Here is a 15,305-nt window from a genome sequence, read left to right as displayed (position 1 = left end):
TAGTTAATCTGTTGTTACTATGTGGAAGAACTGGCTTAAGATGTCATGTTGCAAAGGGTTGACTTTCTTTTTTTTTTTTTTTTTTTTTTAATTTTATTTGTTTAAGACAGAGAGAATGAGAGACAGCATGAGAGGGAGGAGGGTCAGAGGCAGAAGCAGGCTCCCTGCTGAGCAGGGAGCCCGATGCGGGACTCGATCCCGGGACTCCAGGATCATGACCTGAGCCGAAGGCAGTCGCTTAACCAACTGAGCCACCCAGGCGCCCCAGGGTTGACTTTCTTAACTATACATTCATTCATTCAGCAGATTATTTATTGTACTTCTCTATGCAAGAACTATGAGGACATCAAGAAATGATTCAGGCATAAAGCCTGTCCTCAAAAGAGATTATACTCTCTCTGTAATGATACAGGTCATAAGTGAGGTTAAAAAACTCTGAAGATGTCCAGGGGAAAGGAGTACTTTCAGCTAAGGGAATCAGAGAAGGCTTTATGGAAGAGAATGCGCTTGCTGTGATTCTTTGAAAGGGTGGACCTGCAGAATATTTTTGCAAAGTCTATTTGATTGGATCATTTTTCTTTTTCCTTATTCCCGCCCCCCCATAGATTATCTGTTGTGAATTTAAGTGGAAAAGAGGCAACTGGAATGACTTAGTCTAGAGGTACTTTGACATACTGAGGCCCAGACCTTGTGTAGTGTAGAAAACAACAGAGTGGACAGTACCACCCCCATTAGTATGGCATGAAGCTACAAGTGAAGGGATAAAATGTTTATTTATAAAATGCAAAATTGTTAGATACCTGCAATTTCCTTAATAGATGGTCACTGTAAAGAACATCTTCAAATGTAAAAGTGGGTAAATGCAATAGAAAATCACCTCATCGCTCATTATGTGGCTTTATCTCTGCTCTAGAACTTACTGTCTCTCTCTCTCTCTCTCTATATATATATATTTACAGATATATACATATATATATTTACAGATATATATATATATATGCAGATATGTGTGTCAGTGAACCTCGAAATGCCATAATCTTTTCCAAATTAATTGAGGGTGGGTATGGGTGTGTGTGTGTGTGTGTTTGATTTAATTATCCATTCAACAGATACTTATTTCATGTCCAGTATTTGTAAAAAATTGCTTGGCATTCTGCTCTCTACCAAGATGACCTAGGTGTCCAGGTCCACTTGGAGGAAAGTTGTGAACATAAATAACCTGTGAACTTGGGCAACAAGTTAACGTAACCTCTAAGCCTCAGTTTCCTCATCAGTGAAATGGGGTCAGAATAGTACTGATTTCATAGGTTGTTTCGAGGGCCAGAGTCAGGTGCACTGTAAGAATACAGTAAATATAGCTCAAATATCATGGCAGTATGCAGTTTTATTTAACTGGAGTTTAGGAATTTGGGGTCATTCATTTAGCGAACACATGGTTCTTATTGACCAGGCACTGCCAGGGTGCTTTGGGAATGTTTGCCCTCTTTGCTCTCTTGCTTGCTGTCTCACTCATTCTCTCTCTCAAATAAATAAAATCCTTAAAAAATAAATAAAAAGGATACATATATTATTCACATTTGAGAAATACTGTGGTTGGTAGTAGGAAACATGGCTGGAATGGTAGATTGGTGTCACATATGGCATCTTGAACGCAGAGGAATTGCTATTATGAAAGTGGTGAGCTGTAGAAAATATTTTAGTAAGAATAAAGGATTAAGATTTGTAGTGATACTGTATTTGGCAGTTGCCTAATGTTAATGAAGCAGTCTCTTTCATTTTATTCATTACCTGATTTGTAGCCATTTTATTGTTCAGAGGGCTCTTTACTAGAGATTGGGAGAAAGAAGAGTTAATTTGTGTAAATTGATATTAGCTCTTTTTTTTACCAAGTGTTTTTGTTTTGTGGGGCACTATTGTGTGTATTAAAGTTTTGTGAGGATTTGAAAGTTAAGATTTGGAGATAATGTGTAGCTTTTTGCATCCCCATGATTTTTCTGTCATTACTGGCATTTAATTCAGGACCATTTTGTAATAGGCATTGGAAGAAATACAAAAAATGTACTAAACACCGGAAAATGCTTTAAAGATGAGTAACAATCTCTACCATCAAGGGACTTAGGGCACTTATAATTAGAGTGTGACAGAGTGACAGAGGTGGTGAATAGAGGTGGCATGTTCAGGGCATTTGTTTATTCCTTTCCCTGGCCTAGGCGATGAGGGTAGAGAGAGATGTGGTTCTTTACCCCAAACTGAAGCTCAGAGTCTGGTCACAGGGGAGGGGAAGCAAGCTACTTGGTACAACTTGCTAAGTAGTAAGATGGGGCTGTAATTCTATTTGGGTCATTAGGGAACACTTCTCACTGCAGTTCTGTCAATTGATAACTAGGTGTTTATTGATGAGCCATGTCAGTAGAGAATGGAATAAAAGTTATTTTAAAATTGAGGGGCAAAGAAAATGAAGGTCTCCAATTCCTGTAAAGATATGTGAGACTGGAATGGGAATTTGGAGCTAGATTTTGGATGGCCCAGATAATTTGGATTCCTTCCTTCAGAGGGAGGAGAACCACGGAAGGTGGTCGTGATTTTTCTGGCCTCTTTCATTTTCCCAGCCTTCTGGGTGATGTCATATGGGTGAGTTCCTGTGACCTCTCATGTACTCTGATGAGCCTAACACTTTGTTACTTTGTTTTAGTTTAAAAATCAAATCTCTTAAGAAGAAAACTTTATCTGAGCTGTTATAAGGGTGGTTCATATTCTTAGCAAATCTAGAGGTTCACATTTTGAAATTTTTTATTCCACTCATTGAATAAACCAAATTATGAAAGTAAAAGAAAATTATTTTCACCATTATAGCAGCAGTGTTTTAAAAACATGCAGAATTCTACCCAAATCTCTCTGTGGGAAAAACGAATTAAGACTATATCATTTGGATGTCAGGTTCTTGTACATGGATAATAATATAGAGTGAGTATTAACTGTTGTGGTAAATTTTTTAAAGGAAAAGCCTTTTTTTAAGATTTTATTTATTTATTTATTTGAGAGCGAGAGCACAAGCAGGGGAAGCCGCAGGCAGAGGGAGAAGCAGGCTCCCCGTCGAGCAGGGAGCCCAATATAGGACTCGATCCCAGGACCCTGGGATCATGACCTAAGCCGAAAGCAGATGCTTCACTGACTGAGCCACCCAGGCGCCCAGAACAATCTTTTTGTTCATGAAAAATATCCTAATACAGTGTACTTAAGTCAGCCAGTTTCATTATTTGGCTTCTGACTCAACTTTTTTAGTTTTTGTAACTTTTGACTGATAAATTTCAAGTGCTTTTTTAACACTTTCTGTGAATTAGGTGGGTGAAAAATATTTCTCTAATTTCTCCCCACAAATGAAATTCACTTGTTAAAGCTCACATATCTGACTACTCTCTTTAGACTGGACAGTCAGCAGGTTTTATCAGAATTGTGCCTTGGTTTGTTGTGTTGCTAAAGCCCAAAAAGAGTGAGTAAGGAGGTCTGTAAAATTTGTTCTCAGTTGCTTTCACTTCACTGGCTGGGAAAATGAGCTTCTGATGGCAGCCTGTGTTTTGAGCTTAGTGCTGCCTGGTGTCTTTCTCCGCCTCGCTTTTTCTCCTTTGAGGAGAAACGGTAGAGACAACAGCCAGCTGTGCGAACTGTAGTGTGTGGCTGCCGTAAGGCTTCCTGGAAAAATCATCATAAATCGTTTCACGATCCGATTTCTTGTTGGTTCTGCGCTTATAAGCAATTGGAAGAAAAAATCTAGACAAGTTAATCTTTTGATAACATAAATCTTTATTTTGTTGTTTTCCTCACATTTTCAACTGAGGTCTGAAAACAAAATTAAATCTTTTGAAAAGTTTTAAGTGTGTGAATTCTCAGCCAAGAATGAGGAACTACATTAGAAAACTGGGCTGGACATTTGAAAAGGAATCTTGCAGAGCATCTTCAACCTGTTCAGCAGTTTATTTTTGTGGTTAGTTTTTTTCTCTTCTGGTGATTTTGGTTGGGAACATTAGATGCTCATCTTGTGTAAGATTTATGTTTCATTTGTTTGAATAAAAGCAAGCTTTTCCTCAAAATCAGTGGCAAGGAAGCGGTTATCACCGCTTGTATTTCATAGAGGGGTTGAATGTCTAACAGTCATCTTACTTTTTACCTCTTTCCCACCCTCTGAGGAGATATTTCAGTTTTTCTGTAACTGTGTTATAGAAAGTATTTTTCTCTGCACAGTGACCGTGGCCCGAACTTTTGTTTTATCTGGATTTGGGTGACTTGGCCTGTTGTTCTGCTTTTTTAGGCAGGTGCCCATGAGGTAGAACCAATCCCAAGTGTTAACGCTGTGATGAACAGATCACGCCTGTCTTGTTGCTGCCCTGGGACCCAGAGGAGCGCTCTGCCTTGTGTTTCTACACTTGTCCTCTCACCCGTCTTGGGTGCTGCTGATGAAAGATTTGTCACCTTCCTAAATAAGATTCCTGGAAACAGCTTCTCCCTTAAAACGTACTCTAGTCCCCTCTGTGAGTGTGAGTTGTATTGATAAAAAATTATGGTTCCATGCGCGAATGACACGTTAGCGAGAGGTCCTTCTTAGGAAGTCACTTATGTGGAAATAATTCCTTGCTCTTAACTACATTGTGATGATGTAAGGGTAAATTGTTGTTCGAGCTCCTTAGAGAAGGGTTTGTTTAGATCAAGGCTCAGCAAACCGTAGCTCTCTGCAAACCCTGGCCAGCCAGCTGTTCATGGAGGTCAGGTCAAGCTTTATTGAAATGCCACACACCCACTTGTTCACGTATTGTCTGTGGCTGCTTTTGCACTCTTACTGTGGGGTTTATTTGTTGTATGTCATCCTCGAAGGCTGAAACACAGTTGGGTCCTTTTACAGAGAAAGTCAGCCGTCTCCTGGTTTAGATAAATACGTGACACCTGTTATGCGTGTCTGCAGCGTCCTTCCTCTTAGCCATATTTATTCACTACTCCCTCTGCATTTTCCTTCTTTGGTGAAAAACATACGTGTTAAGCATGTGCTGCACACCAGGAACCAGAAGCAGAAAGGGCGGACTGAGTGTTCTGTCTCCAGGGGTCTTCCCCTCGGTGACACTGCAGGTCACCCGAACATGCGGTTCACCCACACAGGTCAACCAACCCCTGTGAAAATCAGATGTTCTGTGAGGGATAAACAGAAGCATAGTTGGTAGATTTTTAATAGGCTTTTTTTTCTGGTCACTATCTTATGAACTATGAGCTCTTAAGGATTTGCATGATCTTACTGAATAGTAAGGTTGAGTAGATGCGTTAATCTTTATCTTTCCATTGGTTAAATGAATATTATTATTTGATAGGGCTATAACCCTTAAAGTTTTTTTAATTAAAAAACTTGATAGGATACCTTTAAATACATGTAAGAATATCTGAACTCTTTAAAGAAAGGAAACCGTATGTTGGGGCTTGTTTTAATCACCTGAAAGTTTTGGAGCCAAAGGAGACCTTTGGTGGATCAAAGTATAAGTATATAGAAGATTAATCACCTGACAGCAGTGGCTTTTATCCTGACTGATCACTGGAATTACTTGGGGAGCACCTAAAAAAGGCCTTGCGTCTGGAACCCACCCCAGGCCAGTGAGAGCAGAACCTCTAGATGTGGCTTTACTGTCTCCAGGAAGGGCTGATGTTCTCTGGGTGATTCTGATTGAGTCAGGGGTATGAAGCAACCAAGTTCCCAGGCAGCGCTGATGCTCCTGGCGCCATGCTTTATGAACCTCTGCTTTATAAGTTTCTTAATTCTATACGAGTAGTTCATATAATTACTTGAAATGGCAACTTTACATGGTTCTTTTAAAATAATATGATTTGTAAAAAAAAAATTGATAAATGTATTACACAAAATTATTGTCACTAATAAATACAGAGTTAGGGAGAAATGATTCATAATCTTTCAGTATAAATATAATCATAGGACTCAAGAGTTAGATGTGATATAGACATCATCTAATTCAACCTGCCTTTGACAGGTAAGGACCCTGTCCATGGTCACAGCACTAATTAGCGATGGAGCTAAAACTCTGATGTTTCCATTTTCAGACCAAAGCCTTTCCTGTTGACCACATATGCAAGATACCTGAGGCATCTTGCACTCTTGCTAGTTTTTGGTTGAGGCTTAATTGTAGCAAGTGTGACCCCTTCATGGCAGCAGCATGTACGCATGACTGTCCTGCTTGTTCTTGCTGTGGAGCCTGCTACGAGAGGCTTCGTGAGCACTGCCCTCACTTCTTTCTTGTAGGTCTTCGGCCCACTGTCCTCCTTGTACCATATGTCCCGGGCCTGGTATGCTTACATCACACATCTTGCTCAGTGTTTACTGGTGTGTTTATGTATTTATCTAGACAAGGTGGTGTTTTTTAATGTTGAGTGAGGGATGCTGTAAACTTTCTTTGTTGCACTTAGAAACACTTCCAAGTTTGCAAAGAATTGATTTTATAAAAATAGGACAAGAATGTGTATAAGAAAGTGATTGCAAGTCATCCTGAGTAATAGGGTAATGTCTCTCTGAAGACTCCATGTTTATACTGATCCTGGGATTTGCTTCCTGCTTATTTCTGCTTTGAATAGAAACTTGACACTGGGAAGCAAGGGGAGGTTAGGTTTTAGGTTGGATTACCATGAAATCCTCTTGTAAATGGAATATCACTTTGGGTCAAAGACTTCCTGGAATTGTTGAGGGTTAAGTGTAACTTTCCCAGGCTGCTGTTTTTGAGTCCTAAATTGAGCCATGTAGCCTAGAATGAGAGAGAATAATTTAGATTTCCCACTTGGTTGTAAAATGGAAAATATAGAGATTTGGTTACTTGATGTGCTCAGTTGTTTGCCTGGATTACTGTCTTTCTGTTTGCCTTTTTGTCTTTCGTCTGTTCCATAACCGATCTCCTTAACTCAGATTTGTAAATTGTATGTGAAGTGTTTTTAACAGCATACTGTTGACCAGTGATCAATACGGGCTTGAACTGCAGAGGTCCACTTATATGTCAGTTTTTTCCAATAAATGTATTGGAAAAATTTTTTGAGATTTGCAACAATTTAAAAAAACTTGCAGATGAACTACACACCCTAGAGATAACCGAAAAAGTTAAGAAAAAGGTATTGTAAGAATATAGTATATAATATGTATAACATACAAAATATGTGTTAATTGTGTTATTGGGAAGGCTTCTGGTCAACAGTAGGCTATTAGTAGTTAAGTTATGGGGGAGTCGAAAGTTACACATGGATTTTTGACTCTTGGTAGGGGGGCTGGCAGTTGGTGCCCCTAACCCCCACGTTGTTCCAGGGTCAACAGTAGAGGAAAAGATATAAAGTCAAAGCACAAAGTTTCTGTAATGGATTTGAAATTCATACATACCACTTTTTCCTATATATCTAGATTTGGGTATTTTTAAAAATAAAATCATTTTGTTTATTTACTGAAAATGCGTTAACTGGAAAGAAAAACCATAGTGGGTTAGAAAAGGCAACCCAAGACCCGGTACGGGGCTAAAAGTAAGTGTTGAGAAAGCTGCCACGTGGAGAATATGGGCCTGGCCTCGAAGTGTTTGCAGTCTAGCCAGGGAAAGAAAGCATACACATGTCAAAATGGCATACCATTCCCAGTAGTGGAGAAAAGTGATTAGGGTAAAAAGTTGATTTGGGAAAGACAGGTTGCAGTATAGGTATAAAGCGGTGGCGGGAAGATCTGGATATGAATTCTAGCCCTTTGCTTTCTACCTTGGGGACAGTTAAAAAAAAAAAAAGGATTAACACTATCTCTCAGGGTTGTGAAATGACGTCATGTGTGTAAAGCAGGTGCCCAGTGCAGGTCTGGAAATCTTAGGTGCTCACTGCTGTGGCCTCCACATCAGTCGGGGTGAATGGGGACCCTCTGTGGAGATGGCGCTAGAGCAGGACCTCTGTAGATGTGGAGAGGCACAGAGGAACTGTGGAAGTGACTTGGACTGGGGGACAGGAGGGACACAGGAGGAGGAAGAAGGACAAGGACAAAGACGTGAGGCAGGGGTGAGCATTAAGGTGTGTTCTAGGGGCCATGAGTAGACCGGCCAGAGTGGAGAGCTAATGGAGGGACAGGATGTTAATGTGGACAAGTTCTCAGTCATTGTAGGGTGTTTTGGTATTTTCCTTCTTGGAAATAGTGTATAGACAGAGCAAGAAGAAAACCCCTGTGTTTCAGCATTTGCAGACCTTCTAGAGAACATTCTTTGTCATTATGGTTACAGTTTTCTTTCTCCTTACCCTGTCCACTCCCTTCTCTTTACATTCTTAGGGGCTCCCCCATCCCAGCTTTTCTGGCTTAAACTTCTCCTTGTCTGGGTCTTGGTTCAGCCAGTGGCACCCCATACTGCTGTGGTAGATCTGTTCTCGGTTGTTAGAGCTAACGAGTTGTTGGCCCCTGGACTGGAAGGAATCGAGTGTAAGAGTCTCGGGTCTCTGAAAGGCACAGATTTTTAAAACTGTAATTTCAGTAGTATCCACTGTGTGGTGCTCATGCATCAGAAATAAATTCTCAAACTAAATGGTTGACAGGGAGCTCCATGCCTTGTGACCTTGTATGGAGAGGTTAAAATCAATAATCACAAAAAAAGAGGGAAATGGAACATGTTTTTTGCTGTACAAAGATTCACTTGGGTTTCTCGTAACAACCTCCAGTGCCACTTTAATAATGTGACTCACTGATTTCATAAATTCCATAATATTGGGACGTTCATCGGGTACCACAATTGTCCTAAGAGTTGGTGTAGACATAAATGCAGGCAGAGTCCCAGAGTTTGTACTAAGCTATAAAACATCTCTATATCTCTATGCTCTTGGTAACATTGGTAAAAATGACATCAAGGAAGACAACCGTACTCTTCCACAGTCTGATGCTATAAGTAAATATTTGGGAAGAGAAAGTTGACAGAGGTTCAAAGCTGCTGTCTATTTTTTTCTCCTTTAAATAAAGTCTGCCATTCCTATGACTAGAAGTAGTTTTAAAATAAGCCCTTATTTTATTTATTTATTTATTTATTTTAAAGATTTTACTTATTTATTTGACAGAGAGAGAGACAGCGAGAGAGGGAAGGAACAGAAGCAGGGGGAGTGGGAGAGGGAGAAGCAGGCTTCCCCTGCTCGATGCGGGGCTAGATCCCAGGGTCCTGGGATCATGACCTGAGCCTAAGGTAGGCGCTTAACGACGGAGCCACCCAGGCGCCCCTAAGCCCTTTATTTTAAAAAAAAGTTTATTTTAACTGAGAAGCTGAGCTCTCATTTAGAACATATTTGAGTAATTTCAGTAATGTTGGTATTTTTACAAGCTGTGCTAAGGTTGACTGTTGGTGCCTATTACTTCTAATACCTTATTTTCTCTTTGCAGGTTTTCATCTCTGTGAACTGCTTAAGCACAGATTTCTCTTCTCAGAAAGGTGTGAAGGGGTTGCCTCTTAATATTCAAATTGACACCTACAGTTATAACAACCGTAGCAACAAGCCTGTGCATCGGGCATACTGCCAGATAAAAGTCTTCTGTGACAAGGTAAGATGGTCAGATTGGGGAGGGACAATTAGAGTAAAGCATGTGAGAGACATACTCTTCCTCACAGAGAATAACCAGGGTCTTTTTAATATTTCAGTTTGATATAAATGTATTGCTAATAATATGAAATAGCTTACTTGAAATTAGAAATTATTGTTTTAGCCACACTTAGACACGTTATATGGGGGAGAAAAAAAAAATCTCATTTTAACTGAAAAATCAGAGGAGCCAATGAGTACATTTTGTTGGGCATGTCTGATGGAGTCTAGATGGCATACACACAGGGCTGTGCTCAGTCCTCGGTGTCCCCTCGGCTCAGTGGTACTTGGAGGCAGTGGCTGCAGTGTTGGAGCTCCGGAGCTTTGTGTCTGAGGGCTCCATGTGGATGACCACAGAGGGCTGTCCTTTCACTAGCTTACCCCCCTCCGGGCCCGTTGGCAAGTTGTCAGCCAGCTCACTAAAGCAGAAGATGAGATTCAGAGTCTTCTCTTGAGCAGCAGGTAGGCAAGAGGAGAAAGCATAAGCCTAAATGAGTTCAACATCATTTCTTTTATCTGGAGAAGAAATGGTCACTTTGGCCAGCTGCAGAGCCAGGGGCCCAACTGGATGAACTCCAGAGAGAGGTCGTGGGCCCACTGCTTCTTGAAGACTGGAGACTGTGTTCTCCTTGAGAACTCGGCAGCAGCCGTAGAGAAACGAGTGTGCCACTGAACTACGATTGAAGGCGACCTTGACTTTTCCCATTCAGAAAATGTTGGACTGTATTTTTTGCCAGTCCCCTCTTTTTGTCCTGTTTAACAACAACAAAAACAACAACAACAACTCTCTCTGTTATTAAGATTTTTAGAAGGTGCTAGAAAACTGGAAGTGTATTTGCTATCAGAAGTCTGCTGTCCTGATTTTTACATGGGGGACCAGAACACAGCATGTGGCCTCGTAGGAGCAACCTGAGACCTTCCAAGTTCAGAGAACTTTCTCAAACACCCAGATTCAGTAACATTTATTGAGTACCACGTGCCTGATAATGTGCTAGGCTGTATTAGTTTTCTGTTGTTGCTATTAACAAATTACCACAAACTTAGCGGTTCAAACAACACACTTCTATCATTTCATGGTTCTATAGGTCAGACGTCTGAGGTCTTGCTGGGCTAAAATCCAGCTGTTAGAAGGTCACATCTCCTTCTGGAGTCTCTGGGGGAGAATCTGTTTGTCTGCTTTTCTACCTTCAAGAGGCACTCACATTCTTTGGCTTGTGGCCCCTTCTACATTTAAAGTCAGGAGCCTCACATCACATCCCTCTGACAGTGCTGCCATTGCCATGTGTCCTCATCTGGCTCTTTTGCTTTTAAAGACCTCTTCCGTTACCCTGGGCTGACGAGGATGATCTCGGACACTTGCCCTATCGGAATGCCAGCTGATCCGCTACCTTATGTCTCCTTTGCTGTGTAAGCTCACATGTTCACAGGTCCTGAGGATTTGGGTGTGGACATCTTCCAGAGTCTGTTAGTCTGCCCACCACAGTACTTCCCATATATGCTGCATTGTACAAATCACGAGTCACATCAGGTGTGAAGCAGGGATTTCTGATCCTGAGTCAAATTTCTTTCCTTCATACCACATTCCTTTTTTTAACCAGAAGAAAACCTAAAGAGATGTCCAAAGTCATACAAACTCTCAGCCCCAATTTTTTATTATTTGATTCAACAGACATAAAATTATTCTAATTGTTACCCAAGTGTTTACTGTGTTTCTGATGTATCGTTCCTGGGACCGTAACAGTTTGTGGACTGATCCTGGTCCATGGATCACACTTAGAATTTCGGCTGATTAAATGATGTCAGCATGAGTTAGATGAACTGGAGTTTTCCGTATCAGATCAAAGCCGTATCAAAGCTGTTTAAGCAGTTTTGCAGAGAAGGAACAGTATTGATTCACAATCTTAAATGAAACTTGGTTTTAATATTAAGACTTTTTGAGGGAAGCTCCTGTATTGGTAGCTGATTTAGAAAATGAAACACAGGAGAAGTTTCATGAATTGTCCAAAGTTATTTTATTAGTCAGTTGTTGTGCAAAATTTAGAAATCGGTTCTTTTTGTTGTGTGAGTGTGTGCTAATGTATACTGTGAAGCAGAAAGCCTTTTCTTCAGAGTTGCAAACTGAGTGTGGTTTGGGACAACACATGATTTCAGGAGTTGCTGCTTGCCTACTCACCTGTTCGTTTAGATCGCATGTGCAGGCCAGTCACTGTTTTTTTAATTACTTGTGTGTAAGCTCTGTACCACGGTAAAAGGAGATCACACAAAGCCGTGGTTAGAAACTAGGCGTCTGCCCCTAGCAGTGCTTTGTGTGGACTGTCTAGATGCCCACACACCCTCAGCCTTCACAGATACGGCTTTCTTTGTAAGGCCCCTAAAAATATTGCTGGCCTATTCTTCCCTTTTGCTGGAGCAGAGATCTCCTCAGGGATGAAAATTGTTGGTCTCCTTTCCCCTTAGCAGCCCTTATGGCACACAGCAGTGGTGTGAGCACAATACAATCGCAAGGTGCCTTGGGGACGTGGGAGGTGAACTTAGACACTGTTTTCATCCTGAGGTTTTAATCTCAGAGCTCTTAGGGTTGCTATAAAGCCCTGCATGGGAAGAAAATATTATGTATTGCTGTGTATAATTAATATTCAGTATTGAATATCACTGAATCTTTCAACCCCATGGAACTCCTCTGTAACCTCACACCCACTCTTGATTCTCGTGCATCTTGTTTTAACTTCTGCCGTCCCTTATGGTTGGGATTGCTTCGCTCTTCTGGGTTGTCTGGTTGTGTGGTGCTGCCTCTTCTCTGTGGAATATTCCACGTGCCTGCTTGTTTCTCTCCTTTCTGAGATTTGATTCACCTGTTGTTTGGTGCCTGTCAATTCATTTTTCTCTGCTGGTTCTTAAACTCTCACATCTTATGAATCTAGCCCACATCCACAGTAAGAAACTAGAAATAAGACATCTCTTGGTATCCTTCAGAGGTATTTACATTGTTTTTCTCACCTAAGAAGAAGGTTTTACTAGTACTTTATTATGAATTGCTCAACTGGTTTGATAAATGGAACTTTCTCCTACGGCAGAAGCAGCAGCAATTTAACACTTTTTCAGAGAAAACAAGAACAGGAATTGGATCTCTAACCAGTGGAAATTTGGCAGCTTCTTTTTCTATGAGCTTGTATATATGTATATATCTGGGGTTCATCCTTAGGTGTCATTGACCTTTATTTCCCACAGATCATTGTCTTCATCAGAGTAATATTTACTGTGGCTGTAATCGGGAACAGATAGATTAACTTTTTAGGTCGCTGCCTGAGGTGATTGCCCAAGATCAGCCTCTTTAGTTGTTGAGCGAGAGAGTGAAATAGCGTGAATTTAAATGGCTCGCTGTAATGTTACAGGACTTCCTTTAACCTTTCTTGCAGAGTCTACTACTGATTAATTCTTTTAGCTTTTGTATGTCTGAAAAGTATTTTCGCCTCTGATTTTGAAAAATCTTTTTGCTGGGTATAAAATTCTGGTTGACTGCTTTTTCCTTCAATGCTAGAAAGACATGACTCTGCTGTTGTCAGGCTTATGGGTTTTTTTTGGTAAGATTTTATTTGTTTGTTTATAGAAAGAGTGCACGAGTGGGGGAAGGGGCAGAGAGAGGGGGAGAGAGAGAATCTCAAACAGACTGCCCACTGAGCACAGAGCCTGATGTGGAGCTCCAGCTTATGACCCTGAGATCATGACCTGAGCCGAAATCAAGAGTCGGACTCTCAACTGACTGAGCTAGCCAGGCACCCCAGGCTTATATTTCTAATGAAATATCTGCCATCATCATTATCTTTGTTCTTCTGTACCTAGTGTATCTATTTCTCTATGACTCTTTTTAGATTTTCTCTTTTTACTGGTTTTGAACAATTTGATGTGTCTCTTTACATTTCTTGTACTTAGAGTTTGTTGAGCTGCTTGGATCTGTGGGTTTATAGTTTTCATCCTACTGGAACATTTTTCAGGCATTGTTTCTTGAAACACGTTCTTTCCTCCTCCTTTGGGAATGCCGGTTGCACACGTACACACATGGTGCTTGCAGTCCCACAGCTCCCTGGTGCTGTTCATTTTCTAGGATTGCCTTTTCTCTCTGTGTGTCATTTTGGATACTTTCTGTTGTTAATGTCCTAAAGTTTTACATCAGTATTTCCGTCACCCTATCCATACTGCCATTAATCCCATCGAGTGTATTTTCCATCTCAGATGTTGTAGTTTTTGTCTCTGGGAGATCAATTTGGGTCTGTTTTATAGCTTTCTTGTTTCAATATGTGTTTTTTTTACTAACTTTCTAAACATATGGAATGCAGTTATAATAACCGTGCTAAAGTCCTTGCCTGATCAATTCTGTGTTGTTTCTGGGCTGGTTTCAGTGGTTTGATATCCTCCTCATACAGTCGTGTTTTCCTGCTTCTTTACATGCCTGGCAATCTTATGGGATACTAGACATTGTGAGTTTTACATTGTCTGGTGCTGGATGGTTTTGTCATCTTTTGAATCTTCTTGAGCTTTGTCCTGAGAGCTAGTGAAGTTACTTGGAAACATTTTGATCCTTTCTGGTCTTACTTTTACAGTTTGATAGGTGAGTCTGGATTAGTGCTCAGTGTCAGCTAATTATTCTCCACAACTGAGCTGAGGTTTTCCTGACTGTTCTACCAACTACCCTGTGGATTTTAAGTTTCTCCAGTCTGGTGGGAAGAGGCACTGTTTTCCCTGTGTGAGTTTCAGACACTATTCTCTAGTTTTTCTGAGCGCTTTTCCCCCAACCTCAGGTAACTTCCTTACACCTGTTTCTCTCTCAGTACTGGACTGACTACTCAGTATTGGACCCTCCAAAGATCTCTGGGGTTCTTTCTATGTAACTCTTTCCCCGTTGCTACTTTGTCCTGCTTCCTTGATCTCTCCCTGGATTTTCAACACTGTCTCTCGACCCAGGGAACCTGGATGGAGCAGACCTCTGGACGTCTGTCCCTGTGCCACAGCCTGGGAACTGTGAAGCTCATCTTGCTTGTTTCTTGTCTCTGAGGGATCCCTGTTCTTTGTTGCCTGGGGGCCCTGACCTTAAAAATCCTTGTTTCATGCATCTGTCTTTTTTTTAAGTTGTTTCAGGGTAGAGGGTAAGTCTGGTCTGTGACAGTCCCATCTTGAGTGGAAGCACAAGTCCCTTATTCTTTATGGATGGTGCTGATAAATGTGGAGGGAAATGTCTTATTTTTTAAAACTACCTTTTGGGGAGTATAATTTATCATCAGAGGGAAGCTACTGTTAGACTGTTGGAAAGAACTGAGAGAGATACAGACCAACTCTATGGCAATGGGTGGGAGATTGGGGATATTGACCTGTTTTTCTGTGTCGAGGAGATGATGTTTATGTCAGCATTACATAGCAATTTTTATAAAAGCAGATTGTATGTTTACCAATATGTTAGTGTATTAACACCTTCTAGAAGAGGCAGAAGGTGGTTTGTATTCTGTTTTTTAAAATGTGGTTTCATTATATAATAGTGCCAGGATCTGTGGGATGATTTTCATTGCCTCTCTTTGCTATCAGGGAATTTATTTGCAGAAAGATAAGCTCTTGTTCAGACTTAACTGGGTAACTTTGTGAAGAAACCTGTATCACCCAGAAATGAATGCTAACAGGTGAAGCAAAATGATTAATAGTTATGTTTTTGT

General features: G+C 40.8%; 1 protein-coding gene across 3 annotated transcripts in view; it reads left to right on the top strand.

Moving 5' to 3' along the window:
• Positions 1–15,305, top strand: part of GRHL1 (grainyhead like transcription factor 1) — a 50,865-nt gene that overhangs the window by 23,481 nt on the left and 12,079 nt on the right. For all 3 annotated transcript variants that reach the window (XM_064571821.1, XM_064571820.1, XM_064571822.1), the window contains one exon: positions 9,410–9,568. In XM_064571821.1, coding sequence (XP_064427891.1) covers positions 9,410–9,568 — 159 coding nt within the window. The remainder of the gene's footprint in view (positions 1–9,409; positions 9,569–15,305) is intronic.

The sequence above is a fragment of the Mirounga angustirostris genome, unplaced genomic scaffold (genome assembly GCF_029215605.1).
Source record: "Mirounga angustirostris isolate CCGP_5_RB_7025 unplaced genomic scaffold, mMirAng1.0.hap1 SCAF_10, whole genome shotgun sequence".
NCBI classification, from domain to species: domain Eukaryota; kingdom Metazoa; phylum Chordata; class Mammalia; order Carnivora; family Phocidae; genus Mirounga; species Mirounga angustirostris.
The sequence above is the reverse complement of the archived record's forward strand: the minus strand, read 5'-3'. Positions and strand labels throughout refer to the sequence as shown.